This window comes from Poecilia formosa, unplaced genomic scaffold (assembly GCF_000485575.1).
Source record: "Poecilia formosa unplaced genomic scaffold, Poecilia_formosa-5.1.2 Scaffold410, whole genome shotgun sequence".
NCBI classification, from domain to species: Eukaryota; Metazoa; Chordata; class Actinopteri; order Cyprinodontiformes; family Poeciliidae; genus Poecilia; species Poecilia formosa.
The window spans coordinates 236,525-259,620 of NW_006800349.1; the positions used below are offsets into that span (position 1 = coordinate 236,525).

A 23,096-nucleotide genomic window follows, 5' to 3' on the forward strand; every position below is an offset into this window, starting at 1 on the left:
ACTTGTTGAAACAATAATCACTGAGATTATTATTTTTGTTGGGTCATTAATTTGAACACGTTTTGTTGATTTCATTCATTTATTTTTTTTTTGGTAACACCGAGATCGACATGTTGCGCCGCTGCTCTAGCAAAGCGCGAACAGTTCAGAAACAATATGAAATGGGGAAAAACGCGATTTATTAACTCATTAAGTCATGTTTTAGATTGTTCTTGAAAAACTAATCAGTCACGGCTGATTAGTGGGTGAACTCACAGCTGCACTGTGAATCCATTGATTCTTTACAGCGGACAGCCGCTCCTCTCTTGCAGGTACTGCGTACCTCCGCTAAATCTTTTAGGGGTAGCTACGCAGTACCCTACCGTACCTCACTTCTGGTAGTAATATTTATAGACAAGTAAGAAATTGTACAGAAAGGAATCACAACCCAATGTTCTCAACATGTAGTGCTTAATTTGAAGCATGATTAACTGCCGCAGTAATAACTCGTTCCCCCATCCCCTCTTTGAGCTGATCCAGACTCAAAGAGGGGAAGGAGGAGGGGTGAAGGAGGGAGTAAAGAGCGGGTGGGTGGGGGGAGGAAGTGAAAAGTGGGGAAGGTTTGTAGGGGGGAGATGAAGAGGAGATGAGGAGGGGTGCAACAATTCAGCACACATGATTTTAATTGATGACTGATTGACAGGGTTTTGCTGAATTGAAAACATACAGGTCACCTTGCCTTGAGGACCAGTGTTGAAAACCACTGGATTGTTACATTGGCATTTCAATTAATAGAGTTCGACCAGAAAAAAATGAATGGGAAATGTTGGGGTGAGAACAGAGAAAGGGGAGTAAAGAGGGGAAGGTCGGGTGTGCTGGGGAATAGGTGGGCAGGAGAAGGGGTAGTTGGGGAGGAGTGGGGTAGGACAGCAAAACTTTGATTCAAAATTGATAAGCAGTTTTTCCCAACCCTGGCTCTTAAGTCAAACTGACCGGCATGTTTTCAGTTCAGCAAAACCCTGTTAATCAGCCATCAATTAAAATCATGTGTCCCTAATTATGGAAATGCCTAAAACTTGCAAGGCAGTGTGCCCTGAGGACCAGTGTTGGGAAAAACACTGGATTCGATGTTGGTGTTTCAATTATTAAAATTCGACCAGAAAACAACATTGATTCAATGACATCTTTTCAACATTAGTTAATTGGCTAGAAATGGATGATTGTTTGATGGTTGATCCATCAATCATCGATCTTAACCATAAATTCAGCTTTTGTGATGATAATTCAACATTGAATTAACATCTTTTGCAAACAAGCCAACAGCGAAGTGGCTGTGTGGTTGGGCCATCCCACTCATGTAAATAGTGGGGGTGGGCCGCTCCACTCCTTTTAGTACGTTGTAGATATTTTTGTGTCAATTTATCACACACAAATGGTCAGTAAGAATTTTTATAGACAAATAACAAAATGTACAGAAAGGAATCACAACCCACTATCCTCAACAGTGCTTATTTTAAAACGTGATTAGCACCGCTCAATAATAAAATGCCCTCACCCAGAGCTCTGCTGAGGAGGAGAGGAGAAGAGGTGTGGCAAAACAGCTGACATTGATTCAGCATTGATCAGACATCAGCATTTCATTCATTAGATTTCAACCACAACATTGAATCAATGACACAGTTTCAACATTGGTTACTTGGCTAGAATTGGATGGTTGTTTGATGGTTGATCCACTGTCATTCGTCAACCTCAAACTGAAATCAACCTTTCTGACTATAATTCAATGTTGAATTACCTTCATGTGGTATCTGGATCCAGAGATTGGAAACATTATATTTTTAGATTTCTGCAATGTATGAGCTAATGTTTATGCAAATTTGAGCATAATTACTCAACATTTTATGTGTCACTGTTTACATCCATATTGTTTATTTTGTATTAATAAACATGGTTATGTTATTTGAAAGGTTACATAAAAATAAAAAAAAACAATCCCACCCTGAGCACCATCCCCTGCTAATTACTGTAGAGCTGGGCTGAGTTGTTTGAAATTGTTTTTGATATATTTGATCATTCGCATGACTGCATTATTTTAAGTATTTATTTTAGAGGTATTTACCCTAACCAGCATGCATTGCCTCCAGGGCATGATTAATTGGATAAGGTGACGTCAGCTCAGTTGAACACACCCGTGTGAGATCAGGCGCCATGCCGTCTCCTATTCCCGTCACGCGCCTGTTACGGAAGGACATCTACCCGTCTGCAGACATCGCGGCTTGTAGCAGCCCGCTCTTTCAGCTGTCCCAAGGGTCCACCTTGCAGGTCCCCCCCCAGCGGTTACATGGTAAAGTCGCAAGCCGCCTCTGGTCCTCCGTGATTTACTGGGATCAGCTGCGCTCCGTGGAAGTTGTGGGCTCCGGGGGTTTCGGTTCCGTGTATAAGGCGGAGTACCTCGGGGAAACTGTTGCGCTGAAGAAAGTGAAAAAGAGCACAAAGAACAAGCTGGCCTCCCGACAGAGTTTCTGGGCTGAGCTGAACGCCGCACATCTCCATCATAAGAACGTCGTGCGCATCATCGCCGCAAGCACGTGCGTGCTGGCGGACTTGGAGGAGGAAGCGATCGGAGCGATCGTCATGGAGTTTGTGGGCAGCAGAAATCTGCAGCAGATCATTTATGAGAGCTCGGAGGATCTCGGGGAGGACCGGTGGCTGAAGTACTCCACAGACATCGTGAAGGGCTTGAGCTTCCTTCATTCCCACAGTGTTGTGCATCTGGACATCAAACCAGCCAACGTGCTGGTGTCACGGGGAGAAGTGTGTAAAATTGCCGATTTTGGTTGTTCCCTGAAGCTGGACCGTGACTGTGAAGTGAGCGCCGTCAGCCCCCAGGTCAGCCACGGATGTGGCACGTATTCACACCGAGCCCCGGAGCTGCTCAAAGGCGAGCAGGTGTCTCCTAAAGCGGACATCTATTCGTTGGGGATAACCATGTGGCAGCTTTTGACCAGAGAGCCCCCCTACACGGGTGACAGGCAACACGTCCTCTATGCTGTTGTGGCTCACAATCTGCGGCCGTCTGTATGTGACCACCAGGTGTTTCTTTCTGTGCTGGGGAAGCGGTGTGCGGAGTTGCTGGGCCGCTGCTGGAGCGCTGATGTCCGCTGCAGACCCAGTGCTGAGGATGTGCTGCATCAGCTTGAGCTCCTACGGTCACCTAGGTGATTTTGTGTTATTTTATTATTATTATTATTCGACTTTTGGAGAATTTCAGTGGAATTTAGATGGTGTTGTGCAGCGAAACCCTGACAAGATCACAGATTTCAGTTTGGACATAATGTGCCTCAAACTTAAACATCCAGAGGAGTTTAAGACTTGAGTTCTGCTTTCTAAGCAGTCAGAAAACTAGCCTTGTTTTACACCTCCAAATGTATTTTTTGTTTGATATCTAAAATTGATTTAAATGTTTTAATTATAATTGTTGTAACCACACACACACACACACATATGTGTATCTTAAGGTGTTTATTTCTGCACCAGATTAATTTATCAGGCCCAATTTGCATACTGTATTTCTCAAGCTGTAAATATATTTTTTAGACGATGATCAAGAATACGATGGAAGAGGATTAGGGCCACTGACAAAAAAGAATTCTGACTTTAATCTCAGATTAAAGTCAGAATTATAATTTTTTTTCAGTGGCCCTAATCCTCTTATTGGAATTCTGTACTTAAGAAACATTTCAGTTCCTACTTAAGTTTTTGGTTTTTAGATGATAATTTGTATGTTAAATTTAATGTAATTATTGTTGATATGAATAAATTCTAGAAATATGTCACTCAGTGCGGCAGCATATTGGAGCTATGTACTTTCATTGATGATCCATGAGACTTCTAATGATCTTTACTTATTGTAGCTATGAAATGCTGAAGCGGCTGCCTGATTCTGATGGAGATGCTGCATGGCTCCTGGTGTCATCCTGGACATCCCAGTTCCTTTCAAACCAAACAGCGACTCTGTATCTAAAGCAGATGTAGTGACTGATGAGGCTTATCTGCAGCACCGTTCTATTTTTAGAAATCTAAACTTGCAATGTTCTAACTTGAGACACTCTAAAGGCAGTGTGTAATACAGCTTCCTGTTTCCTGCTTGATTAAATATAAGCATGAAAATACAAATTGATCTCTTCCATGAACACTCGGCATCGGAAAATGTCTGAGATGACTACAATAACACAAATGCCTAGATTTGTCATGGCCAAGTATAACTTATTTACAGAGCAACCCAAAATGATTATGGTCTCTGGCAGACAACCTTTGAATGGACCATTAGAACCATGAGTTGAAAGCGTCACCTTCAGTGCTCTGTGGAGCTGCACTCTGGACTATTCACCCTGTTCACTTTATTTTCAGACACAGTGTGCCATTTCCAGCTGCAGCAGGCGCATGTCCTGCTTAAGAAAAAGCACATTTGATGTGTTTGCAACATAAGACACCACATTTCAACACTTTTTCTATTAGATGTATTTTGTAGTGTCTCATAGAAACTAAAATTTAAGTGGTACAAGATCCATAACTAAATATTTGTGTTTTCAGAAAAAGTCTTGGATACAATTTTCACACACCTGATGAAATTGAGCTTAAAGCAACGTTGGGCACATGAAAACCAAAAGAACACCATGCTGCCAGTGAAACATGTTGCAACATTGTGATTTGGGTTTGTTTTTCTTTGGATGGAACTGGAGTTTTAGTCAAGACTGATAAAATTAACTTTCCCAAATACCAGACAGCTTTGACAAAACATTGTAGCATGCAACAGGAAGCTACAATTACAGTTTTGGTTTATTATAATTGCTAATAAATTACACTTTTTAGTTACTGTCTTTTATTATTCTTTGCCACTTTGTACATTACATGCTTCATACACACATCAGGTTACCAGAACACAGAAGGATCCATTACAACACACTTTACAGGTGAAACTAATTACATTGTGTATTCAATATATTCACATTTTTCAAGAGTACATTGCCAATATACTAAAACAGAATTGTACAAATTGTCAATACATTCAAAGTTTACAGACAACATGCTTATGAAAATTAGCACAATAAAACAATAGGTAAACTTTGGAGGAAATGTGAAAAATATTTCACCAAGGACAGAGTAACGTTTTGATACAATGTCCCAGTATTACTGCAGACAAACTGGCATTTCTCCATCCTAAGAACAGTGAGGATCACCGACAGAACATTTCCATTCACTGGACCACTGCACTTTACAGAAACCTACAAAAAAGAACAATAGAGCAATTAAACAGAGAAAGCATTTGTATTTTAAAGAGCACAGAAAAATGGCAAATAAAAAAGTAAGACTTACAATTTCAAGACGTTGTGGACTCTCTATGTATGTGACATAATCAGAACTGATGATGATTGGGACCAGATGCCTGGGGTGGAAACATTTCTCAGTGACTTCTTTGCCTGTTTATGTTAGAAGTAGAAAAAAATAGTAATGTCATGAATCAGTTGATGTTGGAATCAACTATGAAGCTGTTTTAAGTGTGGACTTAAGGGAGACAAACTACCTTAAAAACTTTCCATCCATGATCTGAACACACTGATCCTTACAGGTTGGTGAGGGGGGCTGGTGCTGCCCATCTCTAGCAGTCATCAGTTGAGAGGCGGAGGTTCACCTGGACAGGTCACCAGTCAATCACAGGAAAGCCAACAACAAATAACATGTATGAAAGATAAATGTTAGATTAACAAGGGGAAAATTCTGTCCAGTTATTTTTAAATCAAATCATGTTTATTAAGCACTTAGTGTTGGAAACACACCAGTTTTTGCTGTTGTTAAAAATGCATTTGAAGCAAACTTGCCACCAGTTAAGTTTGCTTCACGTTAGCAGCCTTTGTCCCTTCTGTTCCTCGTCCTGTTGTGTTGTTGTCTAACTCGGACTAGGACATTACCAGTTTGAATTTACCAAAACTACTAACTATTATCATGGCTCTCTCTACTTTTAATTCAATATTATGCAAGAAAAATTGTGAATTTGAACAGCATTTCTTCTCCTCCCCAGCTTCATGCCTGTTCTTCTTTTTATGGTGCTTTAAAAGAAAACTGAAGATGTGCAATACCGCCACCAACTGGTCTGGAGTGTGAACTGGAGCTAATGACGTTCACTAATAGATCTTACGTCATACATCTGAAAATGGATTTCTGTTTCACTTAAAAAACTGAAAGCAACAGATCACATTCGGAAAGAAGTAAAACTGAAGATACCTGCTACATTTAGTGTTAAGGACAAGTATTGTTGTTGAACCGCTGTCACTAAACTGTCAATGTTTGATGTTTTTTTGTTTTTTCATGAAGACATTTACTTTGTTGAACATTACATCAAGTTTCATTATAAAGATTGTTAATTTGTTTTATTCTTTGCCATTTTAACAAAACAGTAAAAGATTATTAAGGCTCTTTAAAACACATACTTTATTAGCCTAAAGTATACACTCGGATGTAATTTAAAACATACTGAAATTTCAGTTTATTTAATAGTTCACTTTTAAAGTAAACTTTAAGTGAATTTAAAAAAAATTCTAATTTGAGCATATATTTTAAAATATGCACATTATATCTTTAAAAATATACTGTTTCATTGGTATACTTAAGCAAATACATATTTTGTTCACTTAAAGTATACTTTTATTTAATATATTTCTTAAAAGTGTATTTTGGTACAATTATAATTAAGTGTGTTTAAAGTTATGTCAAAATTGGGACAAGCATACTCTGAGTATACTTTGTATATATTTATAAGTAGTACACTTAATACTTAGTATACTTAATACGTACTTACGCAAATGTAAGTATGTTTGAAATATACTAAAGTATACTTTTTTTCACCTGTATTTATTTTGCAATTATTAATATGTGATTGCTGTGGTAAATTATAGTTACCACTGGTATTAGCTAAGCTAACAGCAATTTATTTCTTCTGCATTCTTTACATATACAAACTGTAGCCCAAAACACACACATTTCATTAAAAAACAAAACAAAACAATGTCATTGCAGTCTTACCTTTACTTATAAATGAAGTCCAGGCACCGCCCATTCTGCACAAAATGTCAGTTCATCCAAAGCCAAGTGTATCCTCGACACAAGTTGAGAAAAGATGAAAAGGGTAGCAGAAAAGGCAATTTCTAGGATGACATTCACAAAGCACGTCTTTTCTTGTACTTCATTTGAAAAAAACAATATCCTTTTGTCTCGTAGTTTGAAGCAAACCTTTCAGCTCTGGTGTTGGTCTTCCTTTATTTATTATTTCCTGCTTCGATTGAAAATCCACTTTAGAAAACTGTTTAAGTGTGGAAATATAGTGATCCATGTTGACATCGGAAGAGAAGAGAAAACAAATCTATCGCTGCACTTGACTTATTTACTGTATGGCTAGCTCACTGTCTCTTACTCTGGAGATGTGGAGTCACAACACCAATGTCTGGGATCATGAGCGCCCCCTGCCATGAGGCAAGGAAACTGGTCTTTGCTGTTTCTGTTCGCTCCTCAGCACACGAAACACATCACACACAGTCAGTGACAAAAAGCACTGTACATTATATNTTAAAAGTGTATTTTGGTACAATTATAATTAAGTGTGTTTAAAGTTATGTCAAAATTGGGACAAGCATACTCTGAGTATACTTTGTGTATATTTATAAGTAGTACACTTAATACTTAGTATACTTAATACGTGCAAATGTATGTTTGAAATATACTAAAGTATACTTTTTTTCACCTGTGTTTATTTTGCGATTATTAATATGTGATCGCTGTGGTAAATTATAGTTACCACTGGTATTAGCTAAGCTAACAGCAATTTATTTCTTCTGCATTCTTTACGTATACAAACTGTAGCCCACAACACACACATTTCATTAAAAAACTAAACAAAATGTCATTGCAGTCTTACCTTTACTTATAAATGAAGTCCATGCACCGCCCATTCTGCAAATGTCAGTTCATCCAAAGCCAAGTGTATCCTCGACACAAGTTGAGAAAAGATGGCAAGGGTAGCAGAAAAGGCAATTTCTAGGAGGACATTCACAAAGCCCGTCTTTTCTTGTACTTCATTTGAAAAAAGCAATATCCTTTTGTCTTGTAGTTTGAAGCAAACCTTTCAGCTCCGGTGTTGGTCTTCCTTTATTTATTATTTCCTGCTTTGATTGAAAATCCACTTTAGAAAACTGTTTAAGTGTAGAAATGTAGTGATCCATGTTGACATCGGAAGAGAGAAGAAAACAACAAATCTATCGCTGCACTTGACTTATTTACTGTATGGCTAGCTCACTGTCTCTTACTCTGGAGATGTGGAGTCACAACACCAACGTCTGGGATCATGAGCGCCCCCTGCCATGAGGCAAGGAAACTGGTCTTTGCTGTTTGTGATCGCTCCTCAGCACACGAAACACATCACACACAGTCAGTGACAAAAAGCACTGTACATTATATTAATATATGCATTATGGAAAATCAGTTTATATATTAAATGTTTTCAGCCATTTTATTGGCAACATAGAGACAGGAGGAGCATGCTCTCATCGAGTGGCAGCCAGCGCAGTTAGCGACAGGTTGCACAATCCAAGGTGAGGCTCAGCTTCCTGCTGCCTCACCAGCTGCATTTGAATGGAAAATTGCGAAAATTCAGCAATTATGAAGAAAAATATAATAAAAATTGGTTAAGCTAAATGAAATATAAATACTTTATAGTGCAAACCACAGGGTGAATATAGCAATATAAATGATATCATTATATATTATTTTTCCATGATGACAGGTGAGGCAGAGCCTCCTGCTTTCCATGATGGCATGTCACTGGTTGAGATCCATCAAAAGAAGAGGAGCAACATAAACTGTAACTCAAGTGAGGATTCCATGTGTAGAACCTTCATATTGAGGTGCAAGAGTGGAGTGACCTTTAACCCCAAAACTGAACGGTTTTAGAATTCCATACTTTCAGAATGTATACTCTTATTCGACCAGGTCATTGCTATGTTTCATTTTTAGCATTCCCTTCGAACAACCAAGCCAAACAGTTTGTTTTTCAGCGAACTGTACAGGATATCCGTCACATTACAGGTGGGAAAGGTTTTGAAGTGAATCATGAATGTATGCAAGATTTTCAAAGGACAGGCTCCACTTCATCTTCTTTCTCAGGGCAAATGCTTGAAAATAAAACCCATCAACCTCAGTGGACATGGATGACTCAATGAGTCACTGGGACTGTTATTAGTTTAAAGCATTCACTAACTGCTGAATCATTGTTTTTATTTCTACTACATAATAATGACAGAGCTTCTCTTGGAGATTAGGAAACATTCAGGCACAAAGATGATTTACCAGACTTAGGAGAACAAGAATTTAACCAACTGGTATAAAATGTCAAATAAAAGTATAAAAGAATGAAAGCATTGTGTTCATAAAACACTAGAGGAAGACTTTTTATACTGACAGTAAGGTTATTCAGTGCTACAGCTTTACTTGGAGAAAACTGTGACATCAGATCTAACATGGTCACATGTACACAGCACACAAATCAGCCAAACTGCTGAGAGAAAGACAGTGGTATGTTGGTATGTTCATAGAGTTAAAACCACAAAGTGCTTAGTCACATCAATGAGCAAAAAACTGGAGTAAATCACATAATGGTAACTCTCTCTGGTGAAATGTTTGCTGCTGAGCCAACTGGCTCCAGGCGCCGGGCTTTGCAGGGACTGGTGTCCAGACCCTTGCGAATCTGGTGAAGCTTGTGACCTACACAGGGAAGCAACATTAGCACCTTTCCCAGTATGACACAGACAGGCAGAGCTAGGGACACCACAAAGCTGGGGGGTAGGTAAAAGCGGTAGGCATCCTCATCCAAGGCCCGTCTCCAGCCAAACAGTAGGCCATGAATAGTAGCAATGAGAAGGGCGATGTAACCCAGAGTGGTCTATGGAGAAAAAAAAGAAGATAACTCATGTCAAAAATGGAAAACAGGCCTGTGTCCACCTGTGTACTGATATTGTACACAACCTTTGGGTCACAATGTCTGCAGTAATAATAATAATAATAATCAATTTAATTTATAACGCACTTTTTATTAACAAAAATCTCAAAGTGCTGCATAGTGCAGCTAAAAACAAATAAAATCAACAATCGAAAGAAGACAGTCATTTAAAAGCAGAGTAGGTTTGTCTAAAAAGAAAAGTTTTCAGGCTGGTTTTAAAGTCAGACAATAATTGCGGGGCTCTCAAATAGTCCGGGAGAGAAATCCATAGACGAGGAGCAGCCACAGCAAATACCCAATCACCCGTAGTCCTTAGTGTTGATCGAGGAAGGTGGAGAAGATTACAGGCTTGGGATCGTAAGGATCTGGAAGTTGAATATGAAATAAGGAGGTCCTTCAAATAATCCGGTGAGATTCTATATAGACAATAATGAGTGATAAGTGATAACCCTGTGTGGTTTCTATTATGGTTTTTGCTGTCTTGTTTAGTGTGATGCCCAAACCAACGGCCACACTCTGAAGTCGCTAACTCTTTTTATGCACAATTTATTTTTTATACAAACACAACACTTTAGTTTCAATACAACATATATTAGTTGATTTGGATACATTTATTCTATTGTAAAATGTTATACATTTAGTTAATATATGTATTTATATCATGTAAAAGTTACTTTTGTTTGCTCAGTTTTGTTTCTTTGACTTCTTTTATGAGCTCTCATTTGAGAGTATTATACGTATATATATATATATATACACACACACACACACACACACGCACACACACACACACACACACACACTGAAACATGGCTGGATAATAACGTCCTGACGCTGCAGTGGAGTTTTGTTCCGGGCAGACAGAGCTGCAGCCCCAGCTAACGTCTGTGCATAAGTCCTGGTGCTCAGCCGTCAAAACTGTTGGAACTTTTGTTCACCTGACCTGAAATATCTGGCTGTTAAGTGCAAACCCTTCAAGCTGGTAAGAGAGTTCAGCTCCCTTCTGATCTTTGCTGTCTATATTCCAGATAAAGCAAATACTAAGATAGCTCTGGACACGCTCTACTGTGTGATAAGCAGACAGATGAATGCTCACCCTGAGGCAGTTATGATCGTGGGAGGAGATTTTAATTGAGCAGAACTTAAGATTGTGCTGCCTAAATTCCATAAATTCATAGATTTTCCTGCAAGAGACAAAAATATTCTGGATCAGGTCTACTGTAACATCAAAAGGGCATACAAGACTGATGCAGGTCCACATCTGGGAGTGTCTGACCACATCACAGATGAACTCACCCCTGCCTACAGACTGCAGATCTGCAGATCAGTGGTCATTAAAACTGTTCAGGTCTGGACTGAGGATGCCTTCTCATCACTCCAGGACTGCTTTGAGATTACTCAATGGGAAGTTTTCAAAGACAGCTCAGATCTAGAGGGCTACACATTTGCTGTTCTATCTTATCTGAGGTTCTGCACAAATGCTGTCTTACCCATTAAAAGTGCTATGGTTTTTCCTGATCAGAAGTCGTGGATAGATGGAACTGGTCTCTGCTCAGAGCCCGTGATGCTGCCTACAGGTCATCTGACAAGTTGAAAAAAGGAATACAGCTGGCAAAACTTAGGTTCAGGTGGTGCATTGAGGAACAGTTCAACAACGACCCATGAAATATGTGGAAAGGACTCAGGACTATGGCAGACTGTAAGAACACCAGCCAGTGGCTCAGTGGGGATCCCTCTCTTCCCGATACACTGAACAGTTTCTTCTCTAGATTTTTAACGCCACTAATGGCAGAGAAAGCAATCCTCCCATCCAACTAGAGGAGAGACATCAGCCCCTAATCCTGCAGCTCAACCAGGTGACTTCTTCTCTGAAGAGGATTAACCCTGACAAAGCTGCACAACCAGACAAGCTATCAGGAAGAACCCAGAAGTTATATGCTGACCATTTGGCAGGGTCTTTTTAGACATTTTCAATCTGTCCCTGTAGTTTTCCACTGTCTGCCTTAAGTCCTCCATCATTGTGCCATTACCAAATAAATCTGCTATGACTGGCTTAAATGACTACCACCCATTTGCAAGTAACCCCAGTCATTATGAAGTGCTTTGAGAGGCTCATCCTAAAACACATCAAGGATAGCCTTCCTGCTGGTCTGGACAGGCACCAGTTTGTCTATAGGAGGAACCGATCCACAGAGGATGCTGTCTCCATTGAACTACACACAGCCCTGACACATCTGCGGCATCCAGACACTTATGTTAGGATGCTATTCGTTGACTTCAGCTCAGCATTAAATACCATTGTCCCAGAGAAGCTGATAGTGAAGCTCCATGACCTGGGACTTTCATCATCAATGTGTCTTTGAATCAGGATCCTTCTCAGGTGGTGAGAATAGGGGACTGAACATCATCCACCCTGCAGGGATGTGTGCTTCTCTAGTTATTTTTACACTGTTTGCCTATGACTGTGCAGCCATCCACTCCTCTAATAGGATTCCAAAGTTTGCAAATAATACCACCGTAGTGGGTTTGATAAACAAAACCCAATAGCTGTGAAATCTATCTGTCCACCTTCCATCCTCTCTGCCCCCTGCATAGAAACCCACACCCTTATGCTGCACCCTAAGGACTGATAAAGACTTTATTTATTACTGAGGATACCACTCCAATTTCATTAAGTTCAAGAAACATAATAACAAATCAAAATCTTGCGTCTTATTAAGATTTGCCTTAATAACATACCGGAGTCAGTTCAATGTAACACACTTCCATCTCACTCACGGAGCAACACAGGATACAAAAACCGCTAAGTATTCTGGGAAACAGTTCCCTTTCCTGCTTTTGTTTCAAATTTTTTAAGTACTACCATAAAAACTTTATTCAACTCCTGGAAATTCTACAAAATGAATAAAAGGCTAACACAACTTAATACGTTTATCTCCCACAAACTCACACATTCAGGTTAAAAATCAAATCTTTGACAGTGCTGATGTCTGAGTGATGGAAACTAGCAAATGTCCTTGGCCTCTTCTTACTCTTCTTCTGTTTTGCCTTCTAACTCCTCTGTCACAGCCTCACACCTCTTCCTCTTCTTCTGTCTGGCTGTTGACTTCGTCCAAATCCTTGTGCTTTGATTATCAGAAATTTGACAATGTCTTATCCTCTCATTACATATGCCAAGTCAGGGCCAGTCCAAGACTAAAATTTGGTTTTGGGGCCCTCTATTTCTGCCAATAATGTGGATTGCTGCAATGAACAGTCAGGCAATTCAATCATTCCCACATCTGCTATAAACATATTGCATCTCCGATAATGCTGTCTTATAGTTAATGTTGTAATTATTGTATCAAAATATTATAGTCATAAATGTCGATTTGCAGAATGCTCCCTCTCATTCACTGCTCTCACAAATAAACTCCTTGTTCAAAAGGCGTCTGAGTAAGATGCAGAACACAAGTGGAACAAAATTGTGACTTAATGGAAGAGTTTCAGATAGTAACCCCATAACATGTCTTTTTTTCACAAGGAGATGTGTGCTGTTTTCTGTAGATTGCTATACATTTTTTGCTGTGAGTATGCTGTTGTTTTTTGTAATAGCTTTCATTTTCAATAAAACTAATTTCAAAATGTCACATGAATTGCAGGTAATACGCTTCCCCAAAGTCTGTCTGGATGCAGGCTTAGTAGAATGTGATAATGTGACCTCAAAGGGGGGATGGGGGGAGACGGATGTGCTAAATTGGGACACACTAGTCATTCAAACCCTTTGACATGAACTTGCATTTGAAGGAAACAAAGGTGGAAATGCGAGTATTGGGATTGGGCCTACACCAGTTGTGTCTCATCATTTCCCTGTTTTAAATAAACATTTAATTTGCTTAACAGGCTCAGACATTGGGTCTGTCACGCAATGCAAACTAGGTTACATACAAGTGTATTAGTGATTTATTTCTATACATTTTACTATCAAACTAAACCATGAAATAAGATATTACTTAATTTCAGCTGGTCAATGGTGAACAGGCTGAAACTAATGAACAGATTTTTATTTTGATTTCTCATGGATACATACATTTCTATCAGACATTTTCCTGCCAATAAATTAAAAAACATTGCATCAATAATTGTTGACTAGGTTTAGGCCATTTGAGGTTTTATAATTTATTAATTGAAAATTGTTCATTTAAAAGGAAACTTTACTGCATCAGTTTAGGACAGGCGATATTTGGTTATCTTTCAAAATGAATTAACAAAATATTGGGATATGAAACAAAAAAAGAACAAAATACAGCTTATTTTGCTTAAATACAAAAACAAGTCTGAAATTATGCACCTTTATCTTTTCATCAGATATTACTGATTCTGTAGACACAAGCCATTAACACATCTTGAAAGACAGGTTTGTACCTGGATGAAGCTGAATTCCCGCCAGTTGAGAGAGTTGCTGATAGAAGGAATGGAGGTGATGGCCAGGAGGGACATGAGCCCAAAGCTCATGATCCCAAAGGAAACGTACATCTCTACCCGCCACACTTCCTCCTCGTTCCATGAATTTTCAATATTAGCATGAATCTGTTGGGAAAGGTTGACAATATATTCATCATGCATGTCTGACGGTCCTTATAGATTTGTTAGCAAACTGAACATCAGAGAAAATCCAAAATACTTTGGATTTTGTAGTGCTATCACAACATGGCACTAAATAGCACTATAAAATCCAAAATTGCACTACAAAGTCCAATTGCAGTTCCAACAAGTGGAACTGCATCAACCAGTTCCACTGGATGATGCAGAAAGGTGCACAATGGTTTCAGGACACTTTGGGATGTTTATCTGAGTCAGACCCCTGAACCTATTAAAACACTTCAACTTCTTTCATGTTCCAGGTACACACTTGTATTTTATAGCTCAATCAAGTAGCTGTCACCTTCAATGGTTATAAAAGTGCTGTGCATATCAAACATAACTTAAAGGGGCACCATTATGTGTTTTCCAGGCACAAAGCGTAATCAAGTAACTATGTTAACTTCAGTTGTTATGGAAATGCTATGTATATAAAATATGCCTTGTTTTACTTCTTAATTTAACCATTAAATTGGGCGTCAGTCTTTAAAAATTCCTTGAGAAACTATGCTTATAGAAGGTCATCACAACATTGCTCCTCAACTGACTCTTTAACAATGTTTTCACCAGAGTTGTACTGAGAAGTAGCTTTTATAATGAGCCCAGCAGTTTTTCAGTTCCACCAGGTGTTTGCTAATTCCTGCTAGTTAGTCTGAAGGAACTGAGTTGGGGAGTCAGAAGCTTGGAAACTGCAGCTCCAAGGAGGAGCTGTGTCTCAAATGCAGCTCCAGGTCCACCCAGACATTTTGCACAGCTGAATGGTTGCCACAGGAGATTGAAGGATTCCTCAAACATGCATGAAAGATTCAAAGCTACAGTCCAGGTATATATATATTTTTTTAAAAGGTTTTGTTGGCTCTAGTTGCCTTTATTTGAAAGTAGCCCGACAGAAAAGAGGGGGAAGACATGCGGCAAATGTCGCCAGGTTGGGAATCGAACATGCAACTGCCACCACGAGGACTAAGGCCTCCATATGTGGGTCATGCTTTGTCCCTGCACCACCACAGCACTCTGGTCAAGATATATTTTAATGAGGAAATCAAAACATACCTTGAGTGAGAGAATAACATTATAACTTGATCTAAAGTTCAAAAAAGTTGACTTTATACAATACTGCCCCTTTAAAAGAAATTTGAAGTCGACACCTTAAAATGAAGTCTGTCTCTTTAAGAAGCTCCTGCTCTTTCCATCACTTCACCTTCAGTGCATAATCACAACATTTCACCATTAAGCTGTTTACAAACTTTCCTTGGAGCATCAGACTGAGAAATGGTTCATATAATAAGCTCTGCAGATGCAAAGTTTCACCAGTTGTTTCCTTATTGCTGCTGCTGTCAGTCTGGAGGAACTGAGTGGGGAAGGCGCAGGGGAGGGCTGCTCTGTAAGGCAGAAGCTTGGAAGGCTCAGGACTAGAGCTGTGGGACAGGTGGTAACAGGCCCACTAGCGCTTTGCACAGTAGAATGGTTGCCATTGACGATAAGGATTTCTCAAACATGTAAGAAAGAATTAAAGTAACACTCCAAGTATGTTTTTGAAGTTGGAATAACATAACAGCATGATAAAAAGCTAAAAAATAAAAGTCAACCTTACATAATACAGCTCCTTAATTTGTTTATCATGTAAATGAAAATATTATCTTAGGCTAAATAATTCATTTTAAAGCTCTTTCATGAAACTATCCCTAAGACACTAACACAACTGGAGTGAAAATTACTCCAAGAGCAAGAACTCAAGTTCAAATTCGATTCAAAAATACTTTATTGATCCCAAAGGGAAATTAAATAGGAGCTACTCCAACATGCTGCTGCAACCCTGAGAGACACAATTCTAGAAAATGAAAAGAACTCTCTGGTGAAAAAATATTAAGTATGCTTTAAATATGCTGTAGTTTTCAAAAATACATTTTTAAAAACACACTTCTAACAAACACTCTTTTAGCAAATCTATTTTGGTACACTTTCTAAAAGTAATTTTTTTTTTCTAAAATTTACTTTAAATTCTAATTGAATAGATTACTAAAATTATACTTTGAATAATCCTTTTAAAAATACATTTTGCATGTATTTGTAAAAAAATATATTTAAATGTACATTTTAAAAATATATTATATACAACCAATACTTTTCTGAAGTTGTACTTCTGGTAATATTTTTGAATAGGCTCGCAGGTGAAAAAATAAATATGCCAAGCATGTTAAATACTTGAGGATTCCTGAAGCCAGACTAATCATAAGTATACTTGAAGTGTGTTATGTTGGAACAACTAATATTGTATATTTTAATAGTAATTAAATTGTAGAAAAGCACAATTTAAAGTGTACCAAGTGTACTATCACATACTTTTTTGGAACAACCAAAGTTATACTTAGTATTCTTTAAGTACACGGCTTTTATGTAATATAAATGTGCTTGATTTGTACATTTATATGTACAAAACGATCGAATTACATTCGATCGTTTTTGTGATCGAATCACATTTAAAATATATTTAGAACGTCTTCTAAGCATATAAGCATTACATATTCTGTAATGTAATGTCCCTTCTTTCTTAGATTGTTTATTTCCATTCAACTCTCCTTCCAGTTTCTTTTAAAGTCTGCTTGGCTGTGAACACAACAGTTTGAGCTCAGTCACATGAAATAAGTCTAGATTTTGCTATAATTGTTTTTCTTGGGATTTGTGTAGTGTGATCACAGTATGCTCCAGTTATACTTTTGGTTTACTATAATTGATAATAAAGTACACTTTTAGTTTATTAATGTCTTATTATTCTTTGCCACTTTGTACATTACATGCTTCATACACACATCAGTACTGCCAACACATCAGGTTACCAGAACACAGAAGGATCCATTACAACACACTTTACAGGTGAAACTAATTACATTGTNAATATTCAAACTCGCAATTTAGCAAGATATGTAAATCAGAGCTGGACCACCAGACATATTTTGTCTTTACAGAATTACACTATTAAAAATAAAAACAAGGGCACAATGCTACCTTTTAGTGACTGTAATCTATTTTAAAAAAGCTGCCTGTTTGCTACACTTGCAGTGGATATGAAGATGGTCCATTCAGGAAAGCAGAGTTGCATCAAACTTTAATGTGGAACTGCAGAAAAAAGAAAAAAACAAAAAAACAAAACTTGAATTGTTAATGCATATCACCATGAGAAAAGCCTACTGAGTTTTGCTTAAAAAAAAAAAAAAAAAACTTTTTTAAAAAATTAAAATCACACATTTTTGTCTCATGAAGTAAAAAAATTATTTGCAACACAAACGTGTGCATGTCAGAAATCTTTTCTTGCTATTCTAAGTTTTTGTTTGTGACTCAAAGTTTTGCTTGTGATTCTCACATGACATCGTGGGCGGGGCCTAAAATAGCAACAAAAGATTTCTGATCTGTGCAAATAAGTTTGTTTGGCAAATAACTTTTTAATTTCACTAGACAAAAATTTGTTCTTTAATTTAAAAAAGTTTTTTAAACAAAATGTTTTGTTTTTAAAAAAGAAATCATTACAATTCCAAAAGTTTTGATTACAATTTTATTTTACTTAACTGAGTTTTTTTTTCTTGTTTTCCATTGAATAATTGGGGGGAAAAATTAACTGCATACGCGCCAAACCAGACCCTAAACTTACTTAAAGTCTGGATTGAGTTTTTCCCCTTCATTAATGACACTTTTATTACATACATTATATCTATCATGGTACCATGTCATCAACTACTCAAAGTAACATTTTTAATGCTTAGATTTGTTAGTCATGTGTGAATTTCTGTCCCAGGATTTCAGGTAGGATGCAATGCGTAAAATATTGCTGAATTTTGGGAACCGTTTCCCAGAGCTCAGCATCTAGCAGAATTCTTTCCACATAAATATAATTTTCACTCCGCACTAAAAAAAAAAATCATAATGTTGCACAGCCACAATGTGAATCTGAGCCTGGACCCGACAGTAATAAGGATGATTCCTATCCAGTGGCACAGAATCTTCATCCTTTCCGAGACAAAAGCCATACTATCCAGTGCACATCCTTAGATTGACTTCATGCTGTTTGCTCTGTAGACACTGAAGAATAAGACAATGAAAGCTAGACATGGAAAATACTCTTCCAAACATTGAAATATGACATTTTTTTAAAGCTTGTGTTTCAGTTATTTCACTGATAAAAAATAATGCTAAAATGTGAGCATGTTTATGTCTGTGAACCGGGTTTGTTCCACTGTTAATGTTTTAATCTGAACTAGGTCTTAAAAGGTCATGGAACGTCAAAACCCTTTTTGTAACGGGGGGGAAATCAATGTCCCAGAAAAAACAACGCCATCCACAAAACTACAACTACATGTTGTGAGTTGTACTAACATAATGATTCGAGGAAAAAAATTACAGTTGTAATATTCATATTTTGAGGTGCTCAAAATCTGCAATGCAGCGATTAGAATTTCTCAAGAAATGGTTTTTACCTTGATTTCACAAACACCGGTTCCAGGACAGTCACATGAAACCACTCCATCTGGTGAGGCTCCCATGTACGGCCACATTGAGTTTAACCACAGCCCACTGACCATGCAGGAAAACCCCTCATGGTCCTGGACCATGGTTGTTCATACTGTTGTTGGGATGTTGCTTCAAATTTACTTGTCTCCTCCTCTACAGCTGGTACCTGAAGAACACCGAGTTCCTCATAACTGAAGTCCCTGCATGCTGCCTGTTATTGTGCTGGAGATAGCTGTGAAGTCTCTGGTGTTGGGTATGCAGAGAGAGATTTTGATAACAAGGAGACACACTTGGGGACAAACTCTGTAATATGGTGCCCTGGACATCAAGGCAGCACTTCTTGGAAAAGTTTTATGTAAAGCCTCAAAAAACAGCACATACATCTCAGAATCTTTCTCTACTTTTGGACACAAAGGGATTTGTGTTGTACAATTCTCAGGTACCTTGCCTGCAGAGGTGGCCAAAATAAATGCATCATTGTAAAAGTGTATCTAATTGTTATAGAAAATAAAATTAATATAAATAATGCATCTATTTTACACAATTTTTCTTTGCGGAATATAACCAATTGACAAACATGATTACCTGTCCTCCCTGGAATAACATCATCCAATTTATTCTTTGATCTTGCAAACACAAAATCAATATTGGCAACAGGTGCAGCTGGTATCTGAAGTTACAAAGTAGATACAGTTATCTTAATAATATTAACAAAACAAATAAAACCATAATATTTGCAACAGATCAATATACCTTTTTCATGTGTGATGGCATTAGCCATTTTCACTTCTCTGTGGTGCGCAAAGCACTTTTGTTCATTTTCACCCCAAGCCTCTGTTGCAGAAAGGACAGCTCCCACATGAGCAAGATTTGACAGTCTGAAAAAAGAATATGTACAAATATCAACATTACTAGTATTTAGCCAAGCTATTCCCACTGAGATGAGTCCTGGACAGAAAATAAGAAAATATAATGTTTACTCTGTGGGCCTTTCATGCTTAAAGAAAGGAAAAGATGAATGAATTAAATATAACCTACCCAGCCACAGAGTCACAGTGAGCTGTGACTATTTCCCCACTGTCTCTGACCACAAACCACGTTTTAATGGGGTTTCTGTCGATCGCTGCGAATGGTTGACCTACATTGTAGAAATGCAGTATGACTCAACATTAACATACAACTCCAACATGAATTTGGGTTTATAGAAGCTACATAAATTTTTTACAAGTAGATCCAAGCACAAAGAAATAACATGGGTTAGCTTGTTGTTAGCGGTAACATTGTTATCATGGACTAATTACTTAAAATGGCACAACTCACTACTCACCCAGGCAGAAACAAGTCGACAGCCATTTAATGCTTCTTTGGATCCTAAACAGTTGACCCGACCTGAAACTAAATAAGTGTATGCTTCTAGACTTTTGAAAGCTTCCATTTGGCTGGTGGTATAGCATGAGGTCTGCAGCACCAGATACTTGGTTATGTCAATCACCTCCATGACAGGTAAATACTCCAGATTACCGGTACATGACAAGTCTTTGTTAGCTAGACAATATGGATCATATCCTAAATGTGACTGTATTTTTTCGATACCTCGCCTTTGCGAGCCCATTAGCATATCCATTATGGAATGTTTTTGAACTGGAGAAATCCACTACCTGCCCTCCATTTGCATTTCACACGTCATCCCAGTCACATGTCTGAAACCCAGCAATAGAGACAGGAGCTTCAAAATTGATCAAGGAGCTGCTGGTATTCATAAAGAAAAAAGTAGCAGCTGAACAGACACTGCAGAGGACTGATCAGAGAAACAGAGGAATTGCAGAAAAAAATTGCTGAGACAACTAATGTCCAAAACAAAACATCTCACAGTCCCATTTCCTGTTTCAAATAAAAATGTTAGTTCAGATAATGCATTTCTACAGGAGCGCATTGCTATCACGCAGAATTATTATTATTTTTGAACACTATCACGTTATAACGTGATGCGTATCTTGTAAAAACGTGATAGCCATCTTGAGATTTAAAAACCTTTTTGCATCTGGAATGCATTAGAAATGAACTCCTATCACGTTTGCAATATTTGCTATTTTAATTTTCTGTTTTCTTTCTTTTTTGTCCTAGAGCATCTGCCTTTCTGTTTAGCTGTTGTGGCTTACATGGATGCATCAGCTAGGATAATAATGCCAACAACCTTCCAGATTCAGATTTATCGTCATGCAACATAGCATCAGAGATGAATAATCTATTCCAGGTCAAAAGTGTCTAAATATGTTAGCTTTAAAAGTAAGATTAAATATCCTATCCATCTCCTTAATTGGTCACATCAATATTATAAAAATGAATAGCAAACATGAAGGGATACTCGACCAATTCCTGTTAGCCTCTGCCTAGCATAATACCACCACTTCCTGGACTTAAAATGATCACGTTTTTACAAGATATGCATCACGTTATAACATGATAGTGCTCGAATTTATTTTTCTGCGTGAAAGCAATGTGCTTCTGTACATTTCAATGAATTCTAAACACAACTAGAAAAATTCTGAAGAAATTTAAACGTGGCCTGCCAATGTGTGCCCATCGGCTGGACCCAGCATTCTGATGCTAAAAATTAGCATCAATGCTAAGCTTAGCTAAAATGTAGTCAATAGCATATGGAGAATCACAAACATGTTAACTAACATGGAGTTACGCCATTTAATTTGTTAAAATTAATGCATAAACTAAAATGAGCCAAAATGCTAATGTTAGCCTAAATACTGTCAGTAGCATGTGGGGCATCAAAAGCATATTGTCTTACATTGGCATCCTCCATTCAGTATACTAAACATAGCTAATACATTAAAAAAATAGCTAGAATGCTTATTTTAGGGAGAAGGCTAATGCTAATACCTTTCCCTTTTTTCAAGGGAAAGATTTTTCCTTGAAAACACCTTTGGTCACTGTATGAAACCTAACTATCCCACCATTATCAATTGTCTTCCATTACCTGATAATAACAGTTTAGTCGAGAAAACTCAGATATAAATGTAGCCTATTTAGATCAAGGATTTGAGGCATAACACAAAAAAGTAAGATTGATATCCGACTGCTGCAGAAGGCCCAATATAGGCACTTGCCATGATCATAGTATTATTAATTACAGCAGAACAAATGTGTTGTCAGTCAGGTACACAAGGGCTAAGAGAGCAGCAGTATGCAAGGTGGATTCACTAGAAGTCTCTCTTGACTGTAAGGTACTGACGAAGATATACACTTTTTAGATACCACATACATGTACAGTGGGTTGCTGGTATTTGTGAGAGCTAGGTACCATAACCATCCATGAATACCTAAAGTCTGCAAATACCCTGCAAATACTTAGAACTGCCTGTTTTAATTTTTTTTAACTGTAAATATATGAATATGCATTAATACATAGTGAAAACTGTGTTGGCATTAACACAGAAGCTAATATATATAATCCTCTGATCTTTGCTATTTGGTATTCAGCCAATCAGTGCCAAGGAAAATAAATGGAGCTCCTGGATTGGCTAATTTGCAAATGCCAGCCGATACCGTCAACTGGCAATGTGCTTGGTATTTCATCTCCCCAAGCTGCTTTTCCTTTAGAATATCTTAGATATGTTCTATGAACAAAATCTGTGAATAAGAGATTTTCCACCAATAATTTGGAGTTAGCAGTTCTACAGAAAAATCCATGAATAGGTGAATACAAGAATCCTGAACCACAAACAGGTGGGATCTACTTAGGGTTGCCACCTTTCTGAAATCCAAATAAGCATGTCGTCCTACTCTCATGTGGTGCGACGTCCGCTACAGTGATAGATAATATTTTATGGCAGTGTTTTTTGTCTTTAAAAGTGATTCATAGAACAATTGCTCATGCATAGAGGTCGGTTAGAGTACCTCAGAATTACACTCCAATCAGAGTAGTATACTTTAGATA

The 23,096-nt window shown here is 37.9% G+C and overlaps 2 protein-coding genes and 2 long non-coding RNA genes across 6 annotated transcripts in view; 2 read left to right on the top strand and 2 right to left on the bottom strand.

The window, feature by feature from the left end:
* Nucleotides 1-2,080: 2,080 nt before the first annotated feature.
* LOC103155035 (serine/threonine-protein kinase mos-like) lies at nt 2,081-4,852 on the top strand. Its single transcript, XM_007576556.2, has 2 exons — nt 2,081-3,197; nt 3,894-4,852. The coding sequence occupies exons 1-2, from the start codon at nt 2,188-2,190 to the stop codon at nt 4,012-4,014; spliced, it is 1,131 nt and encodes a 376-aa protein (XP_007576618.2). The 5' UTR covers nt 2,081-2,187; the 3' UTR covers nt 4,015-4,852.
* Nucleotides 4,853-4,956: 104 nt separating this feature from the next.
* The window catches only part of steap2 (STEAP family member 2, metalloreductase), a 39,427-nt gene continuing 21,287 nt past the window's right edge, over nt 4,957-23,096 (bottom strand). For 2 of the 3 annotated variants that reach the window (XM_007576558.2, XM_007576559.2), the window contains exons 5-6: nt 14,429-14,593; nt 9,011-9,967 (exon numbers count right to left, since the gene is read on the bottom strand). In XM_007576558.2, coding sequence (XP_007576620.1) covers nt 9,674-9,967; nt 14,429-14,593 — 459 coding nt within the window. In that variant the 3' untranslated portion in view covers nt 9,011-9,673. Of the gene's footprint in view, nt 5,265-9,010; nt 9,968-14,428; nt 14,594-23,096 lie in introns of those variants that run through there. The other variant, XM_016663250.1, reaches the window with a different exon arrangement.
* LOC107833584 (uncharacterized) overlaps nt 17,161-23,096 on the top strand; it is a 20,483-nt gene continuing 14,547 nt past the window's right edge. The window contains exon 1 of the long non-coding RNA XR_001659346.1: nt 17,161-17,175. This is a non-coding gene — a long non-coding RNA (uncharacterized LOC107833584). The remainder of the gene's footprint in view (nt 17,176-23,096) is intronic.
* Nucleotides 18,323-21,903, bottom strand: LOC103155037 (uncharacterized). Its single transcript, XR_477999.2, has 4 exons — nt 20,472-21,903; nt 20,183-20,282; nt 19,898-20,022; nt 18,323-19,814 (listed from the first exon to the last, which is right to left on the bottom strand). It is a non-coding gene; the product is annotated as an uncharacterized LOC103155037 (long non-coding RNA).

Bases quoted from the DNA above. Each gene is read 5' to 3' on its own strand.
- LOC103155035 (XM_007576556.2), top strand. From the start codon at position 2,188: ATGCCGTCTCCTATTCCCGTCACGCGCCTGTTACGGAAGGACATCTAC. The intron at 3,198-3,893 runs GTGATTTTGTGT...TACTTATTGTAG, and splicing joins GAGCTCCTACGGTCACCTAG to CTATGAAATGCTGAAGCGGC.